The sequence below is a fragment of the Manis javanica genome, chromosome 5 (genome assembly GCF_040802235.1).
Source record: "Manis javanica isolate MJ-LG chromosome 5, MJ_LKY, whole genome shotgun sequence".
Taxonomy (NCBI): domain Eukaryota; kingdom Metazoa; phylum Chordata; class Mammalia; order Pholidota; family Manidae; genus Manis; species Manis javanica.
In genome coordinates this window covers 12,629,865-12,649,458 of record NC_133160.1, presented here as the reverse complement: position 1 = coordinate 12,649,458, position 19,594 = coordinate 12,629,865, and the positions used below count along the sequence as shown (strand labels likewise).

Sequence of the window (19,594 nt, the reverse complement as noted above, 5' to 3'; positions counted from 1 at the left end):
TTTTGCCAGTAGAGCTGGCAGGTCTTCCTGATTGTCTGGTGAAGATTGGAAGGAAAGAAGCTGCTGTTGGGAGTGAATGATATGGTGGAATATTCCTCACAGTGTGAGGGGCATACCAGTGAGGACACACAGATAATTTTGTGTTGAACTACATGGTATTTAAATAATAACATTTAATCCCCTTGAGTGAAAGTTATTCCCCATGTCAAGTTTTTTTAACTCTTCATTATGCCATGGAGAGAATTTTAATTGGTTGTTAGCATCCCATTAGTCCCTCATTACTTAGTGTCCTTTTGGAAGAGCCAGAGAAGGCTAGAGGGCCAGAGAATTCAGCATCTTGTTGCAATTAGAAAACACTGGTTTATCTTTGTTTTTTTTATTCTTATAACTACTTTTGCCCTAGGGCAAGTGATTTTTGTTAAAGCTTGTGAGTTAGAAAAAAAAATCCTCCTTTTAAGTTAAATCTATTTAAATTTACAATGTGAAGCAACTCAAAGAAAAATACTAAGTAGCTCAATGCAGAGAGTGCATGGTCATGGCAAGATTCCAAAAACTGGATGTAAAGATATGAAATTCGAGAAGGCAAGAGAAGGGCCCAGAGCAGGGTGCGGTGCTCACGTCCTACCTGGGACACGCTGCCACAATGCCCATAAACCTCTACAGCAAATTATTTCCCAATGGATCCTTTTCAGGCTGTGATGAAACTTTCTCCCATGTTCTTTCAAAATGGGGACCTGACTGCAAGCCAGCCCAATAGTCGGCTTCATCAAAGGTTCCAGTCAGATTAGCATCAGCCAGCCTTGGATGGATGGTGAGGCCCTGCAGGGAGCACTTTGGACATTCGAGGCCTGGGTGTGGGAGGGTAGTTTTCCAAACTGGAAAAACTACTCCTGGGGATTTGGATCATCTGACATCATAGAAGTTCTGGTCCATTTCCCCAAAGTCCCAGTGGAGGCACTTGGGACCAGGGTGTGTTGCAACCAGGGCCGCTGGATTAGATCCCATATTCTAGAACCAGCTAAGAGACTAAGTACAATATTTAGTATTAGAGCAGAGGCTTTGATCCAGTGACTCAATGTAATAATAATAATAATAATAATAGCAAGCATATAGTGTCCTGCACTTACTATGTGCCAGGCACTGTTTTCAGCACTTTACATCTATTGATTCATTTAGTCCTTATAATAATCCATTTGCCTTTCCTTTCTGAGTCTGTCACCCTACATTAGGCAAAGCTACATTCAAATTCCGGAACCACTTGACTTGTTGTGCAACCCTAGGTCAGAGGTTTAACTCCAGTGGGCCTTAGTTTCCTTATCTGAATGGAAACAAGAACAGTATGTAACTCGTAGGGATGTTGGGAGAATTAATTGGCAAGGGTGTAGCATAGTACTTGCACATAGTAAGTGTTCATCAGTTGATGACAATTATTATCATTCCGCTCATGGCAGATTTTATTTTCCAAAGAGGGCACCCATATGTATCTTCCACTCTACATGGGCACCCCATATGCTCTTCTTAAATGTGATTGCCACTCTTTCCACTGAGAGTTGGGGGTCTATGTTCCCACCTCTTGAAAGTGGGCGGGGGGGCTTGTGATGCACCGACCAATAGAACGTGGCAGTACTGATGCTATGTGACTTCTAAAGCTAAGTTATAAAGAGGCTACAGCTTCTGATTGGTTCCCACATTCCCAGAACTCTCACACTTGAAACCCAGCCACCACATTGGAATTTCAAACCACACAGAGAAACCAAGGCTCCCGCCAAGCAGCCAGCACCAACTAGCTGGCATCTGAGTCAATGAGCCTTCAGATGATTCCAGCCTCTAGCCTCTGAATCTTCCATCTGAGGCCTCAGACGTGGTGGGACAGATACAAGACATCCCAGTGCTGTCCTGCCCAAATTTCTGACCCACATAATCTGCAAGCAAGGGTTGTTCTATGCCATTACGTTTGGAGCAATTTATTACACAGCAGTAGGTAACTATTAGTACCACTATTACTTTTCTTACCTGGGAAAGAGTTTCTTATAGGAATGAGAGGCTGCAAGACATGAGGCCCCTAGGTAGATGACTCGGTCCTTAGCACCCTACAGAAGGAAAAGTGGCTCCAAGGCTGGACCCACTGACTCCCTTTCTTTGTTTCTTCTCCCTTTACATTGAAAAGGAGGTAGAATTATTAGACCATTTCCACAGTCGATGGATGGTTTGACTACCATTTGTTTTCATTCCTTACTAGGTATACCCATTGTACAGATGAGGAAACAAAGACTAAGACCTTTGTCCAAAGTCTCACAGCTAGTGTATGATACAGCTGCCATTCCAATGATACACACTACTACTATCCCCTTCCCCCACTTCCATAAATATTGAAAACTTGAACAGGCTTTAATTATTATGAACATCAATCAAAATCATCATATCATTCATTCAACAAGTGTTAATTGAGCACCTACTATATACCAGGGATCATTCTGGGTACTGGGGCAAGGGCAGTGATGGAGTGAGACAAACGTCTCTGCTGCCATACAGCTTTCATTTTATCAGCTTTGTAATGAGATAAATGAGTGAGACATCGTAGCACATCCCATGGTGATTAGTGCTGTGAAGAAAAACAAAGCCAGGAAAGAGGAGAGAGTATGAGGAGAGCATGAAGGCACCAGTTTTCCCCTTCCCCTACACAGAAGGGACTCTCGTGTCCCCCTCCACTCCACTCCCCTCACCGAGCCCTCTATCACTATCAGCAACAGCGTGACATTTTGCTGGAGGACCCTATAGCTCCATGAGCAATGTTTGGCTTTGAGGCTGGTCCCAGGGGGGGCCCAGCAGGGGGGGTCTCAGGCTGGGGTTGGGATTAGTTACCCCTTTTAGATGCCCTGGATGGGGGTTTGGTCAAAAAGCTCAGTCTTAAAGGCCTTTCCTCACTATGGGGAAGGGACAGGCCCTGGGCTCCCCCGGCCTGGAGCTGCAACCAACTTAAAGTTCTGGGCCATCCGCTAACTGCCTCTATTCTGGGCAGAGAGTGAAGGTTTACAAACAGGAGGAGGCCTTTGATCAGCACCAAACTCCCAGGGTTCTGACTGCTTTTTGTTCCAAGCTGTAGGCCAGGACCATGCCCTGCGGTGCCTCCAGCAGGGAAGGCTGTGGACAGGCGGCACGTGTGTGTACGAAGAGTGGGATGAAGAATCACATGGCTCCTTGATTTTCTTTCCAACAGCCAGCTGGGCTTATACGAGGGAATTCAATTCAGTTCAATAAATGTTTACAGAGCACTCACTGCCTTCCAGGCACCGTTATAGAAACTAGGGCTGGAGCAGAGGAGCAAACAGGCCCCCTACCCAGGGAGCAGCCAGGAAGCCGAGGAGTAAGTGAATATAAAGGATCGCAGGTGCTCACGAATGGGGTGGAGATAGAGCTGGGGAGGCAGGTAAGGACAGCTGGGGATGGGATGCTGCCATTTACATAGGGAGCTCAGGAAAGGCCTCTCAGACAAAGTGGGGTTTGGCAGAGGCCCGAAGAAAGTGAGGCAGGCGGCCATGTGAAGATCTGTGGGCAACGGTGGTGCAGGCAGAGGGAACAGCAAGTACAAAAATCCTGAGATGGGAGCATGACTAGCTGTTGGAAGAACAGAGTGGGTGACCCAGAGTGAGCAAGCAGAGGCAGAATAACAGAAGAGGGGTTCAAACGCAGAGGATTTTGGCAGCAGAGGCCTCTGGCAGAGGCCAGGCCTCGTGTAAGCTGAATCTCAGTCCCGTGTTCTCGCCGCCCAGCATCTGAAGAGAAGCGGCTGGCGTCTGCCTGTCACTGCTCCTTCACTTTGATCTGAACAGAGACCTATACTGACCAACATGCCCTAGCCTGCCCCAGGGAGGCAGCAAGATGCCCTGGAACGAGTACAGCTTTGGAGGACTGGGGTCTGTGTCTGTTTTGGTTAGGAATGTTTTTGGCTTCAGGTGATAGAAAACATGACTAAAGCGACTTCAGCTTTGAAGACATTTACTTATTCAAGTAATAAGCCAGGGAAAGGAGGCTTGAGGTCTGATGTCACTAAGGACAGACTCACTCTTCCCATCTGCCCACTCCACTGTTTTCCTCTCATTGACTCTCTTCAGGGGGAGCCTCGTGGTTTCAAGACGGCTGGTGAACCTCCAGTTATCACCATTTAAAGACAGGAATTATTGATGGAGATGTGTTGGAGTCAGGACATGAGAATTCTCACACCCCTCTCACCTTCTGTAAGAAGCAAAATCTTCCCTCAGAAGTAAACTTTGCAGATTTGCTTTTATATCTTATTGTCCAGAAAAGGGTCACATGCCCACCCCAACATCAAGGACCAGTCTGACCTTCCCTGAGATGAAGCCACCTTCATCTAATAAATACCAGGATAAATCAGGACTCTGTCCAAAAGGAAAAAGGCTTTTGGTAGGCAACAGACAATGCCAGATAAAATCTCTGCCATTTACAGGCTGATGACTCTGGGCAAGTTGCTTAGTATCTCTGAGCCTCGGCTTCCTCATCTGTCAATAGATACAATCACTGTAATAAAAACTATTGCTTCTGCCCTCCCAGCATCCACTTGCTGTTCTTCTCATGGATCCCCTCTATTTTCCTTGGGGCAGTGGTTCTCAGAATAGCAGCCTCAGCATCACCTAAGAACTTGTTAGAATAGCAAATTCTCAGCCCGGCCCCAGACCTGTTGATTGAGAAACCCTGGAGTTGGAGCCTGGCAATATGGGAGAGTGTACCTGTGTGTCCTTGGCTTGTGAGCGGAGCAAATGCTGTGTTATATTGGCTGTTCACTGGTCTCTAAAAACAGTAGCAATATAAATTATGTAATAATAATTGCTAGTTGTTAGAATGTTCCAGGCAGTGTGGTAGCACCTACATGTATTATTCCACTGATGCTTATGGTAGACATGGATATGCCCCACCGATTCCCTTCAAGGGAGGCCTGGTTGCCCGGATGCAGGGAGTGTGGTCAGCATGCAGCTGTCAGCCCTTCAGGGATGGCATTATGGGTAGAGAATGACCTTGCTCAAGCTCATGTCTTCCAGGGGTGGCTCACTAATGACTGAGTGACGTGGGATGATGTGGTCCTGGCCATCTTAGCCCAACCAACTTGGGGCATCTCTGCAGGGCCAGCTTAGCTGCAGGGCTGCCTGTGGGGTCAGCTGAGGCTGTTGTTGGGTCTGCCTCTCAGCCCCGCTCCCCCTCCACCATCCCCTGCTCCCTTCCCACCCCTTCTGTGGAGTTTGATCCCAGGGCACGCCTCAGTAAATATCCTACATGCTGAACTGCATCTCACAGTCCGCCTCCTGAGGATCCTGACCCCTGACTCATAGCAGCTCCAAAAGGCAGGCACTATTTTACAGAACATGACACTGAGGCTCAGAGAGGTACTGGGAGGGGGTCCCAGGATATGCAGCTGGTAAACAAGGAGACACGGGATAGGAAGCCATCAAAATTCTGAATAGAGAAGTGGCATAATCTGGCCTTAAAAGGGCACCTCTGGCTGCTGAGTGAGGAAGAATGTAGGGCCAGGGCAGAAGCAAGGCAGAGTCAGGGAACCACTGATGCGGCTGCACTGAGGGAGACTAGGGGGTCCAGGGTGGTGGCTGGACTTTCTCATCATCGTAGCTTCCTCAGGATCCAGCACAGAGCTGGACACAGCCACGGTGCTCAGTAAATACCTAGTGAATGATGAGTGAAGCAGGGAGAGAATGGACGACAAAACAAATCCCCTGTCGGTCTTGCCCCCTGGATCCTGAGTGATTAGTGTGGTGCCCACCACACAGGATGCTCAGCTAAGGTGTTGAGTGAATACATGCACAAGATAAAGGAGAGAGATGGCAAGCAAAAGAGTGAAGGAGAAGGAGGAATAGAGAAGAGAGGGAGGAGAGAAAGAGAGAGGAGGGGTGGAGGAGAGGGGAGAAGAGAAAGTGGGGCAGGAGGAACGGGAGGGAGGGAAACTTGTTTACTTCTTTGCACGAGTGACAGGAACTTGCGACCTCTGGTGGCAGAAGAGAGCCACTTTTCTGGGCCCTGGAGTTGCAGTGCCGGGAATGCAGGACACAAGAGATTCTCCCTTCCCAGAAAGAGGCTGGGGGCAGGCCCAGTTCTCAAAAGTCACTGACAGCTGGTCCTAACTAGGATCAGGCGAGTGTGTCTACTACTAGGGCACAAATGTACAGGGAACCTAAAAATTCAGTAAGCAAGACAAGTATTTCAATGTAATATTTAAAAAAACAAATTGGCAAACTGTGGCTCACAAGCCAGTTTTTTGTAAGTAAAAATTTATTGGAACCAGGGTCAGGATTAGGGTTTACATCCTGTTACAGCAGAGATTATATGTACATGCCTTCATCAACGTATGTGCTCCCCAAACCCTAGAGGCGACCCAGTGTGTGTGTGTGTGTGTGTGTGTGTGTGTGTGTAGAGGGGGTAGCTTATCTAACAAGAACAGGTCTGTACAGGGCACAGGCTTGGGTAACTGTATTCTGTGGCCCATGTGTTGGCCACAAGAGCTTTTTTAAATGTTCCAGATATGGGCCTGTGTCCTTTTCAGTGTTGTCCATCTCAGTGTCACATCACATTTCCCTGGTTTTGCCACTCACTAGCTGTGTGACCTCAGGCAAGACTTAATTTCCTGTCCCTCAGTTGCCTCCTCAGTGAAATGGGCTAAGGCATGCAAAGAACTTAGCATATAAAGCTAACCGTGTTAAAAATGTGGGTTGGCATCCCAGCTATATCACTTACTGTGACCCTCTGACATAGTTTACATTGTTAAATGTTTCCTCGTCTGTAAAGTGGGGGATATAACACCCATCTGGGAGTGTTCAGGTGGGAACTCAGAGCTGCTAGTGCTGTTGGCTCATGGCTGCAAAGCACCAGCTGTCCCCATGTGGACTTTGAGGAATCTAGAATTGCAGAGAATTCCTTATCCATTTGTGAGACACTGAACTAGGGAAGGAATGTTCCCTAGTTCACCTGGGAATGTTGGTGAATCTGTTATTTCCCACCATGGGCTGTGGGCCAGGTACATATATACTCCTCCTGGAACCATTTAGGAAGTTTCTGGTCTCTAGTGCCTCCTTCTCCTGCTCAGTGCTTGCAGGGACATCATTTTGCTTCCCTACTGTTACTGGTACCATCATGGCCGCTGGCCGCCATGTCACACACACAAGGACGTCAGTGGTTTGTGGTAGGCTTGCCAGCACCTCCCCCGCAGGCTCCCATCATCACTGCACAGGCCAGTTGCATTCCTCCCCACTGGTTTCTTGCTTCCACTCTTGCCCCTTTTAGTCCTTTTTCTATCAATGTGACCTTTCAAAACATAAATCAGATGTCTCCCTGATTGAAACCCCAAGTTGCATGAAGAATAAAACCCAACCTTGTAACAAGGCCTTACACGAACTGGCCCTTAACCACTTCTGATCTCATTTCCTGCCTCTCCCCCTTAATCGCTGCAAACCAGCCATAGTGGCCTTGCTGTCTCTCCAGAATATTCCTCCTTTACCAACTTTGTACAGGATGGTCCTTTGGCCTGGAATGTATTCCCATCTCCTGGTTCTCCTTCACATCTTAGTTCCAATGTCACCTCATCAGAGGCTTTCCCTGACCTCTCCCGTGTCCCCTACCCCTCGATCCCCACTCAGGATGTCTGTGATCCCCACTCTGTACAGCATTCATCACTGTGTGAAACTGTTCTCCATACTTAATGTTTCCCAGGAGAGTAAGGACAGCCTTCGTGTCCCCTCTATCTTGCGTGGCACATAGTAAGCACTAGGTATTTACCTGCCTATGTAGGTCAGCCAGTCATTCTCCCCACGAGGTCTTCCCGCTCTCATCTCTTAAACAATCAGTGGAAAGCACATGGGCTTTGGAGCCAGGTCTAAGTACCCCTTGCTACCTGTGAGAGCCCACACAACGTCCCGCCTTTTGAGCCTGTTTCCCCATCTATAAAATGTGAAGAATACCTAGCAGAGTTTAGATCCAACAAGAAAACTCCTGGCACAATGCCTGACATAGAGTAAGCAGATAAAGACATTAGTTCTCCTATCTACTAGGCATTACTACCCAGGAAGGGAGGTTTTCATTCATTCCTGGGCATCTGCCACATGTAGGGTGCTGGCTACAGTGAACTAAACACATGGTCCTGGGCCCTTTAGAACGTTAACTCCGTAGAGCTTATGCTTGCCCCCCTTACTCCCCATTGCACCCAGTACCCAGTTAGTTGCCACGCACATAACAAGGACTAAAAATATTTATTTTTTAGTTGAAGCTGACAAGGAAGAAAGTACTTTATTATACTTCCCCACACACACCTTTTGGGTGGTGGTGAGGAGAAACCGAGGGTGGGCAAGGTTAAATGTGAGGTAATTAGTGGCACTCTGCATCTTATCTCGGTTTTCCAAAGTCTTCCCTTAAGCCAGGCCTTATCCAACTTCAGTCATTCCCAAGCCACTTCACTATCTACTCTTTCTTTTTTCTCTATCTACTCACTGTCCGTGATATAGACTTACTTTTTAACATGTGTAAACTATAAGGGGACTTTATATCCATACCTGTCTTAATTAGAAAGTAACCATAAAAATACAGAGCAACAACAAAAAAACCAGTGTTGTATAAAATAACATAAATCTCAGTTGCCTGAAAGCTACGAGCCCACTTTTTTAAAAAGACAGAAACTGGAGTTCAGCAGTATTTTTCTTTAGCATAACATTCATCAAGAAATGTATTTTATATCAAACCCCAGTACATATCCTTGTCTATGTATATCTGAAACAAGTTTCATGAAACAATATAATTCTACATGTAGCTCACTGCATTTTCTAGTCTATAATTCTACTTCGTTTTTAAAATGCTGGTTGTATACCACTACACTGGTTTCAAGAAAAATATGCCATGTATACATCAAAAAAGCTGGATTAGAAGGCTGCTAAGGACATACTGTCACCAACTGAGATTTTGTCCTTGTCTTACCAGGACTGACAAGAGAACAATGTTCTCATTATGTGACTCAATGTTTTGTAACGCCATGCCAGTGTATCTCAGGTATGTATGTCACAAATGGGGAGAAAGCCTGTCCTAGATTAATCTTAAACACCCAATTCTGCCTAGAACATGACTTATGTACATACTAAGTTCTTGAGAACAGTCAACTGCAGATGATAATGACACTTAACCACCATGACCACAGACAGCACTTAAAAATATCTCAGACCTTTATTTAGGTCTAAGTAAACAGCTTAACTATCTGTGGCTGTCAAACATTCTTCTAACCAACCATGGACCTCTTTCTTCCTCTCAGGCGCACTTCATCTAATTTTTTTAGCACTGGCCTGGCCTTTTTGGAGGAGGTGGAGTAGCTCTTCAGAAAGGCTTCAAAGACAGTCTCAGTATTGGGATGGGTACTGAGGAAGGCTTTCTCAAGCACATACAGGTCAACCCCCTTATCTTCTGGAAGTGCTGAAATGAAGCTCAGCCCAAAGTCAATAAGCACGATGTCCAGCTGTTCCAGGGGGGGTTTCATGAGCATGTTTGAGGTGGTGAGATCACCATGAATGAGGTCCTCATCGTGCATTCGAGCCAAAACCTGCCCAATTGTCTTGGCTAAACCAAGGAGACTTTGGGGAGTTTTTTCATTCTCCATAGTGGATTGAATGTAATCTCGAACGGTCACCGAGCCTTCAATTTCTTCCATGTACAAGCAGTTGGAAGCATAGTCCACAAAAAAGACAACTGGGGCAGATATCCCTGCAATCAAGACATATGTGGTTATTGAATTAAGATTCTTTTTTTTTTCTAATGGTAAACTTAATTTCTAAAGATTTTTTACAGTGTATACTTGAGGAAATTCCAGATTTTTTTAACCAGTTTTATACAGTATATGTATCTGCTTATTTTAGGAAAGAGATTTAGGAGTGCTACAGAATGGTACAAAACTCATCCAAAGTTCCCCCTGCTCATGTCTTACAGGACTATGCCTTAAACCACTTCATAGCTAAATTCAGTGGAGCCAAAGCTCCCTCCTCCTTCACAACCTTTAGGATTGGACTTTATCACACTTATTCCCTAAAAAACAGCATGCCAACTTTATCACACTTATTCCCTAAAAAATAAAACAAAGTGCCAGAATGTAAGTATAGTCCAGTCAGAGCAACTTCAATTTCACAAAGACATGAACAGGTCAAGCAGTATGTTGGCTTAGAGATTCTTTGCAGTCAAAAGGATGGGTTCCAATCCCAACTCACTTATTAGCTGTATAACCTTTAAGTCACATTAACTTCTTGCAAATAGTGAGTGACTCTGTGGCATCTTACTATACTGATGGACAGTGACTGCAATGGGGTATAGGTGGGACATGATAATAACGGGAGAATGTAGGAACCACATTGCTTTTTCATGTGAAACCTTCATAAAAGTATGTATCAATAATACCTTAATTTAAAAAGTCACATTAACTTCTGTAAGCCTCTGTTTCTGCTTCTGTAACATGAGAGCAATATATCCAAGAATTCAATGCATTAATTGAATTCAAAGATTCAGTGCATCCTTATTAGCATCAATAATGCTCAAAACTTGTAGATACTGGAGACCTACTGGTGGGGGTACAGCAGGAAAGGAGGTAGCCAGGATCCCTGTTTAATAGACCTTATATCTTAGGGGGGATGAAAACTGAAAATATGAACCCACAGATATCTTCATTAAATCCAAGCAAGGGTAGAAATGTGTCTGCTTGTTCACTACCGAATTTCCTCTAGCTCTCCCAGCAAGTAACTATGTCCTGGTGTACAGCAAGTGCTTAACAAATATTATTGAAATAAAGAAAGGTAGGGTGTATAAATGTGAAAAGCCAGTGTTTCTGAGTCAGAAGGATATGGCCTGAGTGCCCGACTGGGTCACTTACTAGCTGTGTGACCTTTTGGAAGTTACTTCCCCTCTCTGAGCCTGTTTCTCTTCTGAGTTCAAGGTTTACGGGGATGGTGTACAACAGCGTTTCAGTGAAAAAGCAAGGAAACTATTTAATGAAATCTAACGTTTACTGAGGGCTGTGTGCCAGTCATATATTCAAACATCACCAACGGCACACATACCTTATTCTACCGGTCACAACAACCCTGAGACAGATATTGCTACTAACACTCTTTTACAGCCGAGGAAACTGAGGCTGAGGACTTAAGTAACACGTTGAAAGGCTCCATATGAAGTTGTGGTGTCGGTATTTGAACCCAGAGAGCCTGGCTTCAGGCATGTACTTGAGCTTATAACTGCTTCTTAAAAGTCATGAGGGGAGACACAGTGATGGAACATTGTACAGACGGGGAAGACCGTACAAATGCGGGGCCTGGGGCTCGGGGCGGTTACATACCATGCTCAGCGCTGAGACACACAAGCAGAGCGGGGAACTTAAACCAGGTGCAAAGGCTCCAGGACAAATGCTTGTTGTTGCACGGCTAGGAGGGTCCATAAGAATTTATGAACGAAGACGGGGATGAAAGGTTGACTGTTTTAGCAGAAGGCCAAAGCAGGAGGCACCAACGGACAAATGGCAGCACCGAGCGTAAGGGAGTCCCTCACCCATGTCGCCCAGGCCCCGAAGCCTCGGGCCCCCACACGCCCCCGAGGCGGGCCGCCTCACCTGCGCGGCGGCAGCGGAGCAGTGCCCGAGCCTCCTGTACCGTCCGCCGGCGGCCGAGCCGAGCCTCCAGCGCCGGGTGCCGGTAGCCCTTGGGGAAGCGGTGCTTCACCATGGCTGCACGGCCCTGGAAGCGGCCGCGGAACACGCGCGCCTCGGCGCCCTGCTTCACCAGCTCCAGGCCACTCAAGAAGCGGCTACTTCGCTCCCGGGCCGCGGCCAGCGCCTCAGCCTCCGGAGCCGGCTCCTCGATCTTCTCAACCCCAGCAGCGATGGACGCCGCCATGATTCCACCTCAGCGTCCCTTCTCGGAGCCCTCGGCTTTCTCCGGAAGCTATCGGAGAAGATTCGGCTGCTCCGGAAGCCTTCGGACCTCGTCGGCCACTCGGTGCCGACACTTAGCCCTGCGGAAGTGGTTCCGCCTCCCAGCCTTTCGGCTCTTTGGCCCTGAGAAAGGCTCTTATGGCCCCGCCTCCAAGCTCTTCGGCCATCTCCGTAAGCCCTCGTCAACTCTCGGTAAAGCAGCTCGTCCTGCTCCTCGGCTCTCTGCAGAAGCCCTCGGTCCCTCCGGCCGTTGGTTTTAGTGGCTCTGTCTCCGAGTTCTTCTGCTCTTTCAGGAAAACTTCGATACCTGTCGCGAAAAGCTTTTTCGGAATTTCCTCTCTTTTCAGGAATCTCCGGGTCCGGGAAGCTGTACCCCCAGGAGTTCTCTTTCTGGAACACCTTGTCGCTTACTTAGCTCCTGAATTCCTCCAAAAGGGGCTTACCCTAGTTAGAGTCGGCGGGGAAATAATAAACCGCGCGTCTGACATCGTCTTTAGAGCTAGGATAAGAGCTACCCTTTATTGAATGCTTTCAGAAGTAATAGGTTAAAGTGATGAAAACCCATGTAACATAAAAGAACAATTGATACTCGGAGAGGGTGCTGGGGTTGATGAGGCTGCGGGGAAGGTGGAATTAGGGAACATTTTCCAGATGAGACAGAACCTAAACTGAATTTGGTCGTGCTTAGCAAACAAACGTTTGCTGTTTGTATATTTTTTGTTTTTGTTTTTAATTTCAGATATTACAAGCTATAACAAATTCTTAGAGAAATTTGTGCACACGAAAAAACTCCCATCACCAATTTGCCCCACCCCAGGCCATTGTATATCGTTTCTTTCCACTGTAAATATAGACAAAATGGGTTTTAACATTGACAATGCGAGTAAACTAAAATAATGTCAGGGGGCTATTAAGGAAATAGGGTCGACGCTGGTCCTCTTGTCTGAAACTTCTCAGAAGAACATTAAATTTTGTATTCTGTCAAACCCTAAGCATCTTGGACAAATATCTGTTGCCTGCAGCAAAGTGGACTTTTTGACTAGTGAATAACCTTAGCAACCAATTATGTATAGCTAAATGTAGGTTACAATAGTTTTAGTCTATATTAATTCTTTCAAAGCAATGATGTAAGCCCCCCTGGAGTTCACCTTTTTGCCTTTAAAAACTGTAAGCCTTTTTCCCTCTGGAGCATACATTTGAGTTTCTCCCTGAATCTACTGCAATCCCTAAGACCCCAAATAAACGCACCTAATTGTTTCACAACTTTGCGTTTTTTTGGAGGGGGGTTTGACACCGGATTACTAAACAGTTATTTACAATCTTGTTTTGTTTCTCTCTCTCTCTCTTCTTTGTTCTCTCACAAACAAAGCTGCAATGAACAGGTTTTTTAGGCATCCTCAAGTGTTTCTAAGGACATCTCTGCAAGTGATATTACTGAACATTTTTAAATTGATCCATCAGCCAAACTGCCTGCTCTCTCAAAGTTTTGTGCCTATTTACATGCCTGCCAAGTGTGTCTCATTACCCTGTACCTTTGCCCTCGAGTTTCCCAGGTTGGTCCTCCTTCAACTAAGTGGAGTAGTTGGGGGAGGAGGGGGTACTCAGGTACCAGGCAGAAAGAACAGACACAGGGCAGGGCTGGGCTGGAGAAGGCCCAGCCACTCCATGTGGCTGGAGCAAGGAGACAAGCTGGGAGCTGAAAGGGCAGGAGCAGAGGCAGTGTCCCAAAGGACTTTTCCTGCTGGAAGGGAAGTGCTTGAGGCAGGCATGGCCCTTCAAGGCCTCCCCTCTGGCTGTGGAGGACAGCTGGACTCTGGGTAGAACAGCCTAGCAGTGGAGGAGGCGGGGGAGGCAGAGGAGAGGACTTTTCTTTCAGCCTTAGACCTTTCTGAGCCTAAGGCTGACCTGGAAGGAGACCCTTTAGCCTCTCCTTACTTTCTACCCATCAGCACCAAATGTCCATTCATTCATCACTAATTCATTCAACACATATTTATTGAGTGAATACCCTAGGCTAGGCTAGCCCTTAGGACACACCAGTGAACAAACAGAATCTAATCCCACCCTCATGGAGCTTACATTTTACTAGGTGGAAACAGACAAAAAGCAAATAAAAAAGGATACTATATAGTTGACCTGGGGTAATAGGTGCTATGGAGAAAAATAAAATAGGGAAGAGGGATGGCTAAGATGACATGCATCCTTGTTTGTCAGCGACAGCCCCAGTTTTTACCTGTTGCCCTAGCACTATAAATAAACCAACACTACAAATAATGTTCCCTCTTCACTCTTAAAAGCATGCTATTTGGGGTGATAAGTTTTATGGTAACTTTATGGGAAGTAGAGAGGACGGTGGCAGGGTGAGGAGTAGTGGCGCAATTTTAAATAAGATTATTGAGAAAGCTTCCATGAAAAGGTGACATTTGAGTCCTGTGAATGGATTCCTGGGAGAAACAAATTCCAGGCAGAGGGAATAGAAAATACAAAGGCCCTTGGGCAGAGATGTGCTTAACATGTTTGAGGAACAGCAAGTTACTTAACCTCTCAGGCTTTAGTTTCTCATTATAAAATAAGATTGTAGTTAATATCCATCTTAGAGGGTTTTTTTGAGGATTAAATGAGTATCTAGAGGTAGAATACATGGAACTATGCTGGGCACATGATAAGCATTCCATAAATGAAAGTCATTTTTATTTGTGGACGGCTTAATGCAATAGCTATTATAAGTAGACTCGTAGCATCCACCCACTCTTCTGCGGGAAGGGACCTCCCATTGGGTGGTGTCATGGGGGAACACCAGGGCCATTATCCACTATAGAAGCCCTTCCTTTATTCCATGTCCTGAGTGTCACTGCACAGACACAGGGGCAGTGCCGTTTGTGTAACTTGCAGCAAGAACCCTGGCTTATTCCACCAGAGAATGGTTGAGTGTTTTGGCCCTTGTGTCTTTGCTTTATCTGCAGAGGAAGCTGGAGATGTGCAGGGAGGAAGGGAGCTGGGTGTAGCCCCTGGGGGGCAGCCACAGGAGCCTGATACACTGTGTGAATGCTAAAGAAAGTCCCTTTGGTCCAAGGGTTGCTATGACACCAACTCTCAGTTCCGCGGCCCCTGCATTTCATTCATACAGAGGGCAGGTCACCTTTTCAGACATCAGACCCTTTATGTTGGCCTAATGTGGCTTCCAGCAACTTTCATCTGCACAGACTACTCAAAGCTCACCCAGAACCAATTCTACTTATAATGTCCAGTTTCTCATATTTGTGGCTTCATTACCATAATTGTTAATGTCCACATAGCCATCTCCATGGTTACTGAACCTGTTTGAGCCCCTCCTTTGGAAAATCCTCTGTGTAAACATATTTACAAGTCCCAGGCTTGCTGTGGTCAGACTGGTTCTGGCTTCAATGGCAGGAAACCTAGTTTAAAACTTTTCAATGGCTCCCCATTGTGCTTAGGATAAAGACCCATGAGGTCCTGCATGAGACCCCAAAGTCCTTTTTCCAACTTCATCTCTCATCACACTCCCCTTTGCTCACTGATCTTCAAACACATTTGCCATCTCTCTGTCTCTCATTCTTGCCAGGCTCTCTCTTGCCATAGGGCCTTCCATTCTCAGCATTCTCAGCTCAAATGTCACTTCCTCAGGGAAGCCCTCCTTGACTTCTCAGAGGAGGGAAAATTCAACTTTTATAAGCTCTGGTGTCTCTGTACTGAATTGTCACAGACTGTCTTATTTGTCTATGTGGTTATTATTAATGGCAGGATTTAGTTCCTCACAGGCTATTGATCTCAGGGCCTTAGTTGCTCACTGGCTGTTGCCTGGAGGTCACCCTCAATTCTTGCCATGTGGGTCTCTCCATCAGGCAGCTCCCAACTGGCAGGTGGCTTTGTCAGAGTGAATGAGTGAGCAAACATGAATCACCATCTTTTATAACCTACTCTCAAAAATGATTTCCACCACTTTTGCTGTATTCTGTTTGTTAGAAATGAGTCAGTAGGTCCTGTCCACCCTCAAGGGAAGCAGTTATCAAATATGCCTTTGAAAGGTCCCATTAGAACTTTTCTCTCATTTGGGGTTACAAGTGAAGAAGGATTCTCTATTTTCTAGGAGGGAGAGAGCATGACAGCAAGCATGCCAACATCCTCATGACTTAATGCAAATCAAAGATCAAGGGACTTCATGCCCTTTTCCATGATTAACTTCTATGGGTTGTCACACAGCAGTGGAATAGCTCAGGCCCCGCTGTACCAGGTGGACTGGTGACAATTCCAGATACTCACAGATGGAGGAATTGTCACATGGCAATGGCCAAGAGGCCTCATTGGGCTCTTCTCTGCTTGAGAAAGGCAGTACAGCCTGATGAATAAGAACCTAATTACCCCCAAACCGGGCTTGACTCTCAGCTCGGCTATAGCCTAGTGTGTGTCTTGAGCACTATACATCTTATTTACTTGTTTGTTAAGCAAACAAGATACTTCACCTCCTTTTGTCTCAGTTTCCTCATTCATAAAATGGGATAAATTGTAATGGTCCCTATCTCATGAAGCAGTTGTGAGGGCTAACAGGGAGCTAATCCATGTAAAGTGCTTAAATCAAGTACATAATTATTGCTCAACACCTTAAGCTATTGTTCCCATTATTAAAGCTGCATAACAATTTACTCCAAAACATTGCAGCTAAAAACGGTCATTTAATTATACTCATGGAACTTGTGGGTCAGGAATCCAGACTGGGAACAAAAGGGATGGCTTGTCTCTGCTCTACAAAGTTTGGGGTGTAAGGTGAAAAGGTTCTGAAATCATCTGAAGCCTCAGTCTGGAGCCAGCACTGGGATGGTTTCAAAGGCTAGGGCCACCCCCTGGAGCATCCACACGTGACCTCTGTGTGCCGTGGGCTTCCTTACAGCATGGCAGCCTCAGGGTTGTCAGACTTCTTACAGGCTCAGGGCTCCAGGAGCCGGTGTCCCAGGAACCCTGCCTCAGAAGTCACACACTGTCAGCTCTGTGCAACTTACTGGTCAAGCCAGTCACGAGCCCACCTAGATTTCAAGGGAAGGAACAAAGAATTTTGGAGCCATGTTTTCAAATCACCCTAGCTGTTGTAATTTCAGAACTGTACAAGGGTCCCCTGGCCCCGAGGGTTTTGCCACTCCTGTCTTTGCTGAGATGGCTGTTTGTATCTGGGGCACATGATTCCTGCTGGTTGAGGAATGGCCACTGATGCACGTAAATGAATGCTGTGTGTGTGAACACGCAGTGAGAGGTTGGGGCCTTGGGGGTGCTGAGCTTGCATATGTACCTGTTTCGCCTTAGAGTGTCTCCAGCCTGGCTCCTTTCCAGAACTACAGGCTCTTTCATTAAACTGCCCACCTCTTTCCACATGGATGCCTAATGAGTCCCTTAAGTGTCACACAGCCAAAACAGAACTCTAGTTCTCCCCCTCCCCCACCACACACCCCTCCTCTCCCAGTCTGGAAGTGCTTATCGAGTCTATCTCCCGTCTGACTACTTTTCTCCTTCCCCATTACTATTACCTTAGTCCAAATCACCTTCCTCTCCAACCTTGCAACAGCCTCCAAAGTGATCCCCTGTTTCTGCCCTGTTTCCTATGACCTACTAGAACTCCCCAATTATTTCATGTGTTAGTTGAAGTAAAATCTGCATTCCTGACCCTGGCTTCCCAAAGCCTTAAATGATCTGGTCCTTGCCAACCCCTCCCTCAGGCCCCCTTTCCATCTTCTCTCCCTGTCAACTGCTGTGCCCCACACACTGTGCCTTCCTTTCTTTGTCCTTTATACTCCACAAGCGCCTTCCACCTTTGCTTTTGCCCTTCCTTTTCCCAGAAACTCAGGTCTCAGCTCAAATACCTCCCCAGGCCCCCCAGATAAAGCAGCCACCTATGCCCTCCATCCCACCATCCTAGTAGGGTCTCTGCCTCGCCTATCACTGGCTGGTATTTCTCTGACTCTATTAGTAATTTATTTTTCTTCCTCCCCAACTAGAAAGCAAACTCCACAAGGGCAAAAAAGTCTGACCTTCTCATTCTCCCATCCCATCCTCAAGTGCCTCTGGGCACTCGGGAAGTGTCCAGTGAATGGGTGATGAATCCATGGGAGAGTGAGAGATCAGGTGTGGGGGTGTGTGTCCCAGTCAGTGTAGACAAACCAGTGTGTGTGCGTACACATCCTGGAGAGGCCAGACTAGTGTGGACTGCAGTGACTGGGAGTCTCCTTCCTGCAGGAGGACAGGGGAGGACAGCATGCAGGGATGCCCCCCAACGGGGAGGGTGGTGGGGCGGTGGCGCAGCCAGGCCAGCACCCGGGCCTGGGCGGTCCCGGGCGCCCCTCCGTCCCTTCTCCAGACACAGGGGGCTGGGCTGGTCGACGTGGCGGCTGCGCTGCGGGCAGGCAGGCGGGAAGGAGGGTGGGACGCCCGCGGGAGGCGGGCCGGAAAGTTTGTCCGGCGGCGGAGGCGGGGACTCCAACCCCGGGATGCCCACGGGCCCCGGCGCCCCCAGCACGCCTCGGAACCCTGCTCGCCATGGGTAAGTCGCTTCCCGGCGGCGAGGCCCGCGGGGGTCCCCGACCCAATCAGCGCGCGCCCGCCGGCCCCGCTGCACGCCCGGACCAGGGGCGGCCCACCCGGCGGCGGGCCGGGGCGGCAGGCCTTGGCTGGGCGCTGGAAAGGGACTTCGCTGTATTTCCTTCCTTGCTCCTTTCTGCCCTGAAAAAAGTGACCCGAGGGTGTTCCTTACCTGCTATTGGGCGCTTCGTCGGGGCCAGGCCCTCTCGTGACCGCTTTAAGCCTTAGAACAACCCCAAGAAAAGCGAAATGATTCCTGTTCTACAAAGAAGTAGAGGCTCGGAAATGCAAATTCATTAATCAATTCTCCCAGCACTTTTGTTTGCCAGGCCTGAGGATACTGCCAGGAACAAAACAGACAAAACCAACAGACGGGAGGCAGAGGAGATTAGAAGGTAGAATCGGGGTGGGGGGAGTTGGGAACTTCTTTGTTGCTATAGGGCACTAAGCTTTCTCTTTTTTTCTTTGGATTCAGAAGCCTCAAAGGATCATTTAGTCAGTCATCAACCTACCGTGGCAGACGTTGACTTAGGGGCTGGGGACTCAGCAGTGAACAAAAAGAGACAAAACAGACAAAATAATCCTCTCTTCAATGGAGCTAACATTCCAGTTGAGAAGTTGGATAAATAAATAAATGAATAAAATAATCTCAGAGAGAAAAGGTGCTGAGGGGGTGTGATTGATAGAGAGTGATGAAGGAGGCAGCTTCTTTAGGTAGGAGGGCAGGGAGGGCCTCCTGGAGTAGGAGACATCGGAGCTGAGACATTATTCAAAATGGGCTTGCTAAAGTCGGGAGAAGAGCTTCCAGGTGGCAGGAACAGCAAGTACAAAGGCCCTGAGGCAGAGCGAGCCGGTGTGGTCCAGATCAGTGTGGTTGGTTAATGTGGGCTTTTACTTTTCATCACACCCAACACTGATATTCTGGAGTCAGACTGCCCATGTTCAGATCTCTTCTCTGTCCCTTACAAACTGTCAGCTTGGGCAAATGTTGTCACTTCCCTGTGCCTCAGTTGTTTCATTTATAAAATGGGAATGGCAACAGTGCCTGTG

At 47.2% G+C, this 19,594-nt stretch overlaps 2 protein-coding genes across 6 annotated transcripts in view; one reads left to right on the top strand and one right to left on the bottom strand.

Annotated features, from left to right (window-relative positions):
- The window catches only part of SLC2A10 (solute carrier family 2 member 10), a 66,982-nt gene that overhangs the window by 23,779 nt on the left and 23,609 nt on the right, over window positions 1-19,594 (top strand). The window contains exons 1-2 of one of the 5 annotated variants that reach the window (XM_073236514.1): window positions 18,215-18,506; window positions 18,874-18,939. The exons of the other annotated variants lie outside the window; for them this stretch is intronic. Coding sequence (XP_073092615.1) covers window positions 18,230-18,506; window positions 18,874-18,939 — 343 coding nt within the window. The 5' untranslated portion in view covers window positions 18,215-18,229. Of the gene's footprint in view, window positions 1-18,214; window positions 18,507-18,873; window positions 18,940-19,594 lie in introns of those variants that run through there. 5 annotated transcript variants of the gene reach the window in all.
- TP53RK (TP53 regulating kinase) lies at window positions 8,246-13,041 on the bottom strand. The gene is made up of 2 exons (XM_037006249.2): window positions 11,642-13,041; window positions 8,246-9,756 (listed from the first exon to the last, which is right to left on the bottom strand). The coding sequence occupies exons 1-2, from the start codon at window positions 11,922-11,924 to the stop codon at window positions 9,278-9,280; spliced, it is 762 nt and encodes a 253-aa protein (XP_036862144.1). The 5' UTR covers window positions 11,925-13,041; the 3' UTR covers window positions 8,246-9,277.

Coding starts and splice junctions, on each gene's coding strand:
- TP53RK (XM_037006249.2), bottom strand. CDS start 11,924: ATGGCGGCGTCCATCGCTGCTGGGGTTGAGAAGATCGAGGAGCCGGCT. Junction 9,757..11,641: donor GCTCCGCTGCCGCCGCGCAG/GTGAGGCGGCCC, acceptor TCTTGATTGCAG/GGATATCTGCCCCAGTTGTC.